General features: G+C 36.1%; 1 protein-coding gene across 6 annotated transcripts in view; it reads left to right on the top strand.

Annotated features, from left to right (window-relative positions):
* The first annotated feature begins 1678 nt into the window (after nt 1–1678).
* The window catches only part of GNPDA2 (glucosamine-6-phosphate deaminase 2), a 27179-nt gene continuing 16419 nt past the window's right edge, over nt 1679–12438 (top strand). For 4 of the 6 annotated variants that reach the window (XM_030880445.3, XM_070045571.1, XM_030880442.3 and 1 more), the window contains exons 1-4: nt 1679–1814; nt 4784–4945; nt 9057–9158; nt 10218–10400. In XM_030880445.3, coding sequence (XP_030736305.1) covers nt 4822–4945; nt 9057–9158; nt 10218–10400 — 409 coding nt within the window. In that variant the 5' untranslated portion in view covers nt 1679–1814; nt 4784–4821. The remainder of the gene's footprint in view (nt 1815–4783; nt 4946–9056; nt 9159–10217; nt 10401–12438) is intronic. The other 2 variants (XM_030880447.3, XM_030880446.3) reach the window with 1 other exon arrangement.

Raw genomic sequence — 12438 nt, 5'->3', positions numbered from 1 at the left:
TCTATCACCTTCCCTGGGTGATAGCCTGTTAAAATTTTCCTACCAAACTCTTCATCTAAAACCTTGGTTCAGAGGATCTTTCTGTTAATCTTATCATTCCTTGGGGCTTTATCTGGAGGACAAGACACAGGTTCTTTCTATGCTCAGGTCATCCCCAAACATAAAGGAATGTCTCAATTAGAGTCTCATGACTGAGACTACTTTCCTTTATTAGGATTTTCTGGGTAATGTCTGTATCCCCACAAGACTCTTAGTTCACTGACAACAAAGGCTGTGTGTCTGTTTTCCTCATGTTGGTGTCTGACACATAATCACTAAATATTTATTGAATGGAAAAATGAGTGACTCAGCATACTTGTCCCTGTCCTTGTCAAAAACAAGTTTTTTCTGTTTAGTATTAAATATTTTGCTTTTGATGGCAGTAATTTCTTGCTTTAATCTTATACAAAGCATGGCATATGGGCTGCAAGAGGTGAGAAACACCAACTTGGGAGAAAAGGAAGACAGGACATGAAACAGTGCAATCAAAGCAGAATTAACCATTGTCAGCACTTACAGCAGGGACAGAACTTATTTTTCTAGTGTCAGAAACACATGAAGAAGTAAAACCATTGAGAAAGAATACATTTCACAAATATCACTCTATGCTCCAATAATATTCCCTGCAAGGCTCTTTTTATTATTTGTTGGTCTTTTTGACTACAGTAGATGCACACTAGATTTTTGTTAGATGATAAATTATAGTACTGGGGTGATATTTGAAACTGTCTTTGTAAACTAACTCAAAGCTATAGTGCCAAAAAACTCTGTCCCCTAGTACCAGTTTGTGAGAAATTTTGCTGTTTGAAGTTTTATCTGAGAATGGAACATTCTACTCTTGCCTTAAAAATGTGAGCCAGGGGGGTTCATTTGATCCAGAGAAGCAGGGTGGATTTACAACCCAGGTGCAGAACTTCAGATAAGGAATTTGGGATTGTAGCATTACACATTTATCTTAACTTTGCAGTGTCCAAGGAAACTTGAGTCTGCCTGTCACCCCAGAACTCTAAACAGCGTTTCTAATGGGACCTGGTGAGGCCACAAGACCCTTCCTTTGAGTGACTGCTGCTTTCTTAACAATAACTTCCCCAGCCCTGCTTCCTTCCATCCACCTCATGAACAAAGATACTCAGTACAAAGCAGATTCTGCTTCCTCTACCCCTTTCCTAGAATCTCAGCACAAATTCGTATCTCATCAGAATTTCCTTCTAGAGTTTACGCTTATTGAGCCACTCCAAGATTTGCCTTTCTGCAGCATGTTAAATTTAACTTTGATGAGCTTATTGATAAAAAGCGCTTAGTTGTCATTGTGCTTGCAAAGTAGACATTCAATAGCTTGGGGTAGAGAGACAAGAATTCATATTGCTATTATAAGCAGCAACTAAAGTAATGCTTATGTATGAGCACTGTAGTCCTACATGCTAAATCTCATAAACCCAAAGAATCTACCGCCATTCAACCTATGAGAGATGAAAAACGAACAACGTCGAGGTGATGACCCAACAACTTGAGACTCACGTTAAGTAAAGACTTCCGGTCTCGCGCAACTCAAAGACCTCTTTGCAGCTCACCCTGGGCGAGCCGGAGGCGCGCGCATGCGCAGCAGCAGCGCGCATGCGCAGCACCCGCAGGCCGCTCCGCCTTCTCCTCGGCGCCTAGATTTACATCCGGGTCCTTAGGCTTTACGCTCCTCGCGCCGGCTTCTGTTTCTCCGGGCTGACTGCCTGCTGGTTATTTTCGCTGTTCCAGCCTCGGAAGAGCCGGTGGGTCGGCAGGTGAGTACACGGGAAGGGCCTGGAAGGGGAGTCGGGCGGGGGCCCGGCTGTTTGTTGCACCCACCGGTGGGCTCTATGCGGAGACGGGGACGCCGGGCGGATGGGGGTCCCGGGAGCCTCCAACTTGACTGGTCGTCCTCTTCGGGACGGGGCTTTCCTGGCCCCTGCTCTTTGGCAGTCTTCTCCTGACACCTGTTACAAATTCGTAATAGTCATCCTCATTTGCATTCGTTAGGGTTTAAGGAGAGACGGGCCCAGCGGCCTGGCAGGTGAGGTGAGTTTGCAGCCCTCGCCTTCCGGGCAGGGACCACAGCCTTCTCTGCTGCTTCTCGCCTCTCGTCGGGACCCTGACCTGGATCCCTGCTCTGAGAGCCCCCTTCCTGGTCGGGCTTCAGGAATCTTTTGAGGTCAGGTGTAGTGTGTTTTAGGGGAAAAGCGCAGAGCAGGGATTCTGTAAGCCTAGATTCCAGATTCTAGTACAGATTCTAAAATAGCTGTGTAACCCAAGTCGTCTAGAAGTTCCCATCCAGCTTTAAAGTTCAGGTTTGTGTTTGGCAGCTCTTTGTCCAAGGGACGCACACCCAAAATGAATCAGCACCAGAGGAAGATGAGGGCAGGGGTGGTGCTGTGTCATTTTTTGAGTGCTGTCGGGTCAAGATGTCAGAGAATGGTCGACTGCAGCAGCAATTCAGATGTGTGAGGATTGGCAAAAACTGGAAAAAGACACATTTAAAAATCTGAACACATGTGGCATTCTACTTTTCTCTGGGTGAGGTGATTCATTTGGGACTTTTAGAACTGAACTGTAGACTCGCGGAAGAGTTTAAGAAAGCAAACCGTGCCTGTGTTTGGTCTGAGAGGCTTACTTGAACCTCTGTGCAACGCAGTCATCTTGTATGATGTTATTTTCCAAATGTATCCTGATTGTAAGAATCACCTGTGATATTTGTGCAGATTCCGTGGACCCATTGCATATCTTTTGAAACACCATGTCCAGGGAAAGGTCCGGGGAATCTTTTTAACAGGCATCCTAAGTGATTCTTCCTTATAAGGCACTTTTGGGAAGCAGGTATCTTTCAGTCAGATAGGCCCTCCACCACTTAATAGCTTTATAACTTAAGTAATAAACTTGTGAGTTGCACTTTTCTTTATCTGAAAAATGAGGATAAGTTCTTCCCCAGAGACTATTGAGTCTAAGCCCTTTGATAGTAGGATCCTTATCTTTGTCATTTTTGTGTCTACAGAGCTTAGTGCTTGGCATTTAATAGGCCCTCCCTCACAAGTGTGTTGAACTGAGAAAAGAAATAGCATGCCCCAAAACACAGAAGACACTTGGAAAGCTCTAATGCCATTCCTCCTCCTCACCTTACAGGGTTTTTTTTTTTTTTCTCTTTTTATCAGTAGTCATTTTGCTGAATATCCTTATTAGAGATAAGTATATCTCTTGATGGTTAAAACAGCCAGGAAGTGTTTCTGATTCTTTGGTGTAACTTTGAAATTGTTTCTGCCATTAGATTATTAATGAATTTAAATGGAGGCCAAGTCCATCTGTTGGACTGAATTCATGACTTAACTGTAAATTATTGTCTGTAAATGATATTTATCTCTTGTTATTGTGCCATAACTCTAGATCATGGTGATCGTAAGTTGTTGTTATGCCAGAATCTAAATCATCATGTTCTTAAGGACATATTTAGATTCAGTGTTTTCCTTGTAATAAGACCTCCTACTCCCACTAATGTAAAGATTTTGACTTCTGTATGTATGGTTTGTGGGTACAGAATTCAGGACTGCTGAAGCCATTTGTGAAAAGATTGGTGTGGGTAACAAATCCATTTAAGTATAATAAAACTAAGAATTAAAATCTGGGAATTATAGTTGTAGAACACATTGATTGTAAATGTTATAAATCTTGGCAGTATAAAATAATACATCTTACAGAAATCGGGGTGGGAGGAAGTGTAAGAATGCAATTTTCACATCTTTCATGGTAGTAGGTCAATCCATGTTGTCTAAAATGGAATCATATAGTTTTTAAATGATGCTGATCTCTTAATATTTGTATAATATTTTTTCTTAACCTTAGAATACTTCTAGGAACTGAAATTGCTTTTTGTGAATAATTTTTTCCCCCAGAGATCAGCAGTTTCTTTAGTTCACTTTATTTTCTTTTGCTTCTGTTTAATGCAGAAAGAATTCAATTCGTTATGCTTTTTGTTAAAAATAGCATGTCTAGTATGATCCCATTGTTAGAAATTATTTCTATACATCCTATTTATATGTGTGCATTAGATAGATACCTGGAATGATGTATACCAAATGGTAATGAGCATTATTTCGGAGTGGCAGGATTTGGGTCGATTTTTTTTTTTTAACTTCTTTTTATCTTTCTGTATTGATTGAAATTTTTTTAAGTGCAGGTATCACTTTTATACAGAAGGGAGGTTTGGTTATTACATCATTCATAGGGAGAGTTCTGGATTTTAGTAAGTAACCCAAAAGGTGCTGAGTAATCATTACTACCATGAATTTGCAATCAATAAATGAGTGCTGCTCTGTTTGCCTTTAGATTTGTTTTATGTTGCTTTATATAGTATACCTGTAGAGATAGTGCAGTGTGATGTCTTTATGGTAAATTTGCCTTGATATAAATTTCAGCTTTGTCACTTAGTAACTGTGTGAACTCAGTCAAATTGTGTCAGTCCCTCTACTCATCTATAACTGGATGTTGTATGTACTTCAGAAGGTTGTTGTAAGAATTAATATTTGTACTTAAATGACCTAGCCCACTGCCCAGAACTCAAAGTTCGTCCAAAAGAGAACAGCCATTATTACTATTTTAAAAGTACAGATTGTATTTGTATACATGCATGTCTTTCTTAAGTACTGTCCTTTTAAAAGTCATCAATGTATTTTACTTCTGTTTGACTGTAAATTACTTAAAGTGCTCTACAATGGAATTTTCTCAGGTTTGAACTTCTTGTCCTGGAAGCTGTGCATCACCATAATGAGGCTTGTAATTCTTGATAACTATGACTTGGCTAGTGAATGGGCAGCCAAATACATCTGTAATCGCATCATTCAATTCAGACCTGGACAGGACAGATATTTTACACTGGGTTTGCCAACAGGTAATGCACCATTTTTTCCCATATTAGGTACTCAAGGTTGTGGGATTGAAGGCTTTTTCTTAGTAAAATATGTTTCCTGTTTATTTCTTGTCATATCACTGATTTAACATATTAGGATATCAAGTCTAATGTATAGATACAGACATATCTGGTATCTAAGTTTCATTACTATTTGTTAAAATTCTGTCTCACCTACCACTCCAGAATTGAAAAGGAAATATAGCTTAGGTCATGGTCATGATATTTTTTGTACCTTTTTCTAGTAGTCTTTTGTTTGTATTTAGGGATGTTGCTTTCACTATTCATGTAGTTTCTTGGGAGATTAGCCTTCTCATTGATCATTAAGAGGTACCTACAATATGTACTACTGCCTCTTAATTTTACCTCATATGCCTTGTATTATCTTATTAGCCCTTTGCTATTTCTGTGATTATTTTCTATTTTAGAAGTATTACAGGTGAAAAATTGAAGACAGGTATGTCTTCATGACAGAATGAACATAAGCATTAATTATACACTTTATTGGATTTAGTTCTCGGTTAAGGTTTTTCTTAAAAAATAACCAAGTAGTGTCACTGATACATGGTACTTTATTTGATATTGTTGACTTACATAGGAAAGAGTATTGGACCTGGAATCAGAGCTGCTACTTTCTTGGTGACTGAAGGGCACTTATTCTACACCATAATCTTGTTTTCCTTACTTTTAAGGAAGATAAGGAAATTAATAGCTTACAGTGCTGTTTTGAAGCTCAAATAAGAGCAAGTCCCTTGTATACTGTAAACACTATGTAAATTTAAGGTTCTCTTAAGTGTGTTTTATTTAAACAGTATTTTTTCCTCTTGCTCCTCCCCCCATACATGTCAACTATAGAAAAGCTACAATCATAATTGTTTTTCACTTGCATAATTTCCATGAAAGATATTGTTAGCTCACCAAGTTGATTTTTTGTTTGTTGTTTTGCTTTTTGTTTTTCGGTCCATGGCAGTAGGTGTTGGTAAGAACGGCAAAGAGGAATTTTTTTAATTGTGCACACCAGAAATGGGCCCCCTCAGCACCCACAGTTCTGATATGTGAGCCCCAGTGGTTGAACATGCCCTCTGTATCAGTTTGCCTTCTGTAAACCTGGGCCATGCTCAGACTAGCTGCCTTAATCACTTTGTCTTAATTATGAAGAAATAAGCAGTAATTTGAGTATGGGAGCAGAAAGGCTTCAGAGCCATAAACGCCAGCAGTGCTAAACATGTTTTTGTGTATTTTGATATACAATTCTTCTGCTTTATTTTGGATAGTATTACTGCCTAATAATACATCTGCCAAGGGTATATCTCTGGAAAACCTTTGTTAACATATTCTACTTTTCTCCTTCATTGACCAATGACAGTGTTAATCATGCCCCATCCTTACCTCCCCCCACCCCATGCTTTTGAAATTTGAACATACATTTCTGTAAACAACATGCTATGTTGTAATTACGCCCCACCAAGCACAATTCTGGGGAATATCTGTTCAGTATATATCTTTTTTTTTAATTTTTATTTATTTTTGGCTGTGTTGGGTCTTCGCTGCTGTGTGTGGGCTTTCTCTAGTCGTGGCGAGCGGGGGCTACTCTTGGTTGTGGTGTGCAGGCTTATCACTGCGGTGGCTTCTGTTGTTGCAGAGCATGGGTTCTAGGCGCGCAGGCTTCAGTAGTTGTGGCTCACAGGCTCTAGAGCGCAGGCTCAGTAGTTGTGGCGCACAGGCTTAGTTGCTCCGCGGCATGTGGGATCTTCCTGGACCAGGGCTTGAACCCGTGTCCCCTGCATCGGCAGGCAGATTCTTAACCACTGCACCACCAGGGAAGCCCTGTTCAGTAATATATTTATTGAAGTGATGTTGACAAACTTGATATTTAAGGGCCTGCATGCTGTGGGCCCAACCTGCCTCCCAGACTTATTCCCACTATTCCTCTACACTGAATCAGGGTAGGCAGGTTACACGGCTTGTAGTTCAAAGAAAGACCTGAATTTGCTGGCTTTACTTTCATTCATGTTGCTAGCATACTGTATAATAAGAACTTTATGAGAATCTCTTGAATATCTGGCTTCACTGCCGTGTGTGTGATATTTGGCACATTCCTTAATTTTTTTACCCCAATTCTTCCACCTTCACAATGGGAAAGATAATGCCAATTTCCCAAACTTGTGAGATTTACATTAGCTAATGTATGAAACACCAGCATAGCATCTAGCACATGGTAGGCATACAAGTGTCATCTCTGAACCTCCTCCCCCATCTTTTTTCTATTTTCAATTACAACTTAACCCATTCTTTGGTTGTGGGAGTTTCACTTCTTCAAAGACTCAGTTGAAATGCCATCTTTCATCCTTTCTCCCACAAGCAAGACTATAGTGTTTTCTTCTTTGATTCACTATACTGCCCCAGACTTCTTATAGGTTATTTATATTTTTCCTTGTGTTATAGTTACTTTGTACTTGTCTATCCGTATTCTGTGAGTTCTTTTAGGGTAGAAACAGTCATAATCTTTGTTTTATCTGAATCATAGTAAGCACTTGCTAAATTAGTTATGTTAGTAAATGAGTATTGCAAAGCAAATATATTAAAATGAAGTTTCTTTTACCAGTTCACCGTGTACCATATCTTCCATTGATTTTTTTCTATTCAGCCACTTTGATTAAAAAGTAGAAAATGAATGTGATTTTTATCACTATTGTGACAACTTCTTTTTATATTCATATGTCCTTAAATTACGGAGGGAGTCCTATAACTATTCCCTTGACACTGAAAGATACACACAGAAAATTTGTTATGCTTCTAGAAAAGGAGAAAGAAGAGCATACTTATCCATCTTTTATCCAGGTTTCATGTTAGTGGGCTGTAGTTCTTTGAGAATTGTAAAGTTTGACCACATAAATTTTAAATTATTAATGACAATTTAAAACAATATGTGTGCTTAACTTTAAGAAAACCTATTAGTCTTCTGTTCTGTGAACCTGTCTGTGTGATATTTAGCCACTTCTATTATTCTGTCATCTTAAATGAGAGTCAGTTTTTTTTACTACTCTGGATTTTTTTTGTATTAGTTGTTTTTTTGTTTTTCTGGTGGTTTTTTTTTTTTGCCAGAGACTGCTTAGTTCTGCCATACTTCTCCCTGCCTCTTGAGTAGAAATTTTGTGTTTGGGTGTTTTATTTTGTTTTGTGATGGTGGGCGGACTAGAAACCAATACTCTGACCAGGATTGTGTGGGCCAGGTTGCTTGTTGTAAGAATGTAGTCAATCTAGTCTTCGAATTTGTAGTTAAAATGAAAAAATACAGCAGATTTAAAAAACAAAGGGAGGCCATCCTCAAGTGGCTAAATTCATTTATCTTTATTGTGTCGTTTCATGGAGCACTATCAAGCAGATCTTAATTTCATAAAACATAAAAGAATCACATTTATAAAACAATAACATTAAGAACTCAGATGAAGTATCCAAAGCCAAGATCCCATTTCCTAGAAATCATTTTACTTTATACATTTTAGCTGATATATGCTGAAAATAACACAAAATGAGAAACAGGAGCTCCAGTTAAAAACTTAAAGGATAAGCCTCCTCACTCGATCCTTGCCACTTTCTATTTTGAAAGTAGAGGCAGTGTTTAAATTCAGCTCTGGTTTCACTTTTGATTTCATTGAATGGTCAATACTTGACCTATTTATGTATCATTTATGCTGCAAATCCCTCTCTAAATAGTTTTTTCTCTAAAGGTGGGACGTTTGTTTTTCTTCTAATTCACATGTGCTCTCTAGAAGTTTCTAATCCTGGAATATACACCATTAATTCCAAATATCCAGCGACACAAGAATAATTTTCCAAGCTATAATTTCTGTTGACAGATTCCCAGCTTTATTCAGCAAATTCCAGTTTACTAAAATTTTAGGTTACCTTGTAGAGAGACTAATTCAACATATATTTGTTAACTGAATGTGTATTTAAATTAATAATTGTTTGCCTAATAAATTAGAAATATAAAATACTATTAAGTAAGAAGAGAATAAGGTTAATATAAACTTTTTTTTAAATTAGATTTTCAAGTTATGTTAGAAAATGGAATGTTTATCTGTTTTAGGGAGTACACCTTTAGGATGTTATAAAAAACTAATAGAATATCATAAGAATGGAGACCTTTCTTTTAAATATGTGAAGACCTTTAACATGGATGAATATGTAGGTAAGCTATATTATTTGAATATATTATTTGGACATGTTATATTTTTTAAAAATTAATATATTGAGAATATTAACATTATTTAAATTTGTTTTGAATGTAATATGAATATATTTCTAGAGTATAATGTATTACCTTGTAGTGGGGTTGGGAGTTTATATAAAAAAAACTATTTTTGTAATGACAGCATGACGTAGTAGAAGGACCGTGAGACTAGAAATGAGAAGATTTGCATTCGTCTTCAGCTATGCCACTTACCAGTCCTGGCTCCATCGACTTTGAGCCAATTCATTCACATTTCTCATTCTCTCTTTTTCTCTTTTTCTTTTTTTCTTAAGGCAAAGTTAAAACCAGTGTTGTTGTGGGGATAAATGAATTAATATGTATGTAAAAGTAATTAGTAAAATATTTTTTAAATATAAGGCTATTTGTAGCCTTGAAGCTTTTATAATTTATTGATTGTGACCTTGCTTAACTAGAAAGATCAGTGATATATATAAACTCTGTGTTAAAATTTAAATTTTATAGGTACACATTTTTAACAGTAGCCTGAGTCATTGTCAAAGAACTGTCGTAATTTAGTATACCTTGCATGTAAATAGGAATAACAGAGGAAGAACGTAGATCAAGATTTCAGTTGTGTGGCCATTTAATTTATGTTGAATTTAACACATAAATCAGTTTTATTGGTTAAAATTTTGTATTTGAGAAGGGGAATATAGTGATTACATGCACATGAACTAGACTTCTGTGCTCCAGCCCCTTTGTGAGCTCTGTGACCCTGGGAAAGTTACTTTTCTGTGTTTCTGTTCATCTATAAAGTGAGATTGATAATAGTTATTTCCATAGACATTGTACACATTAATTAATACATACATGTACAGTGATTAAAATAATGCCTGGCACATAATAAGCATATATTCCGTATAAAAATGCTTTTAAATTGAATATGGTATAGAAATGTTACATATTTTAAATAGCATTTATGGCTTAATCAGAAAAGTAAACTTTAGATTTATTTCTGGAAATAGTTACATTTTTATTTATTAACTTTGTATTTAGGACTTCCCAGAAATCATCCCGAAAGCTACCATTCTTATATGTGGAATAACTTTTTTAAGCATATTGATATAGATCCTAATAATGCTCATATCCTTGATGGGAATGCTACAGACTTACAAGCAGAATGTGATGCATTTGAAAAGAAAATAAAAGAAGCTGGAGGAATTGATCTTTTTGTTGGAGGTACGTAAAACATTTTGTCATTAATCATTTATTAATATTTGAACTAGGTGCTTTAAAAAAAAAACTTACCTTCGTGTAATGTAAAGAACATCTGTGACTGTCTGTAATACCCATTTATTCAGCTATTGATTTCTATTTTACTTTATTTTCATCAAAAAATAATCTTAATGTTGCAAGTGGGGATTGTTTAAATTATGGCTTGAGAAATAGGTCCTAATCCCTGCCTAATTACCTCTTTAGAACTGATAGTTTACCACATCTTAGAAAACGAGTGATGTTTCTTTTCCTCAGTGATACTCTTATTCTTCTACTGTTTCTTTAAAACCCCAACCCAGCTTTCTTATCAAATTACGGCGTTAAATCTCTGAAAGTCTGCATGTGGAACAGGTGGATTTTAACATTTCTCTACTGATCATTCAAATTGCTTCATTTCACTAAGAAATCAGTTAAGAATGTAAAATTTTTATCATCAGCCTTTAGTTAATATGAATTAAGCTGTATAGTTGTCTTAATAAACTCTAAAGTAAATGTTTAATTAACTAAATTCCACTTGAAATTTATATATATACGTGCACACACAAACATACATATGTGTATGTATATTGTGTGTTCATGATCTACCATTGAAGAGGTGAAAGAATCTCTTCCTTTGTAATGACAATACGGTTTTCTGCTATCAGTATGGAGCATATGAATAGTACATCATCTAAACTGAAACCAAAATTGTTTTTCGCCAGATTCTTTAGTATTCAACTAAACATACTAAAGCTCTAAATTAACATTAGATATATAGAGATAGATATATCCATTAGATCCAGCTATATCTTACAATTAATTTATTAGAAGACTGCTCAAAACTATATGAATTAGATCTTCAATAGACCTGTACTAAGGTTAATTTATGGTTGAGGTGGCCAGGTATTGTAGAGGTGTTTGGTTGCCTTTGGAGAAAATTGGGTTTTATCGTCAGACAAAAATCAGCATCCTGTTTTGGCCACTTACAATCTGTAAGATCTTAGGAAATTTATTGATTTCAGTAAACTAGTTCAGTATACTAATTCAATATAATTAAGTTATTTGTAAAACAAGATTATATTAACCATTTCAGAATTGATGAGAATTAACCACATTATAACATGTATAAAATGCCTTGTGCATTGCTTGGTATGTAGTTGGTAATCCATTAAGTGTTACTCCACTCTGTCTCTGAGATGTAGTTTCTGAAGTAATTTTTCCTTAGTTCATTGAATGTCCTGCTCTTTTACTGATTTACCTCTAAGGGTATCCAGCAAGACTGAAGTTTTTCTCTTTGAGGAAATTGTTATCTCTACCTAGCAGAACTATTATCAATTACTTTCTTAAATAGACAGTCTAGGATGGTTTTTTTATCTGAGCAAGAATCCAAGTTAGACTAGTTTGCTTTTCAAAATAGACAGTATCTATTTTTTAAATAAAACTTGCTAATATTACTTCACTATTCCTGGAAAACATTTGCATTCCAGTTTTGTCCGTATTGCTCAATTCTGAGATAATTACCGTTTGCGCCTACCAATATCAAGGCCAAGGCAGTAGATATTTGAAAATGTTTAAGGAGTGCGCTACCCACGCATTCTTTAGATTTTCTAAACTCTACCAAAATCAAGTAGAATTACTGTAAAATAATATACCTAAACTGTTTATCTTAGTTATATCAAGAAATATTTTCACTCATTTACCATTATACAAAAAGATATGCAACTATTAAAACTTCAGTATTAAAAATGGCTGAATGGATAATATAAATAGTATTTTTTTACTTCTTTATTTGAGGACTTATTTTTTCCTGTTAATTTATTGACCTTACATAAGGATTCTTGTGACAAATCCCTTGGGGTCTCAATGCCAGGAAGTAGAATTTACTTGGGGGAAAAAAAACTGATAAGAGCTCTTTAACTCCATTTTGTCCTTTTGCCTACTTTCCGGAAAATATTTTAGCTTAATGTAATGTTTAAGGTTTAATCTCCCTTTTCAGAGATTTATAGTAAACTTTCTTCTTTCC

This window comes from Globicephala melas, chromosome 5 (genome assembly GCF_963455315.2).
Source record: "Globicephala melas chromosome 5, mGloMel1.2, whole genome shotgun sequence".
Classification (NCBI taxonomy): Eukaryota; Metazoa; Chordata; class Mammalia; order Artiodactyla; family Delphinidae; genus Globicephala; species Globicephala melas.
The sequence above is the reverse complement of the archived record's forward strand: the minus strand, read 5'-3'. Positions and strand labels throughout refer to the sequence as shown.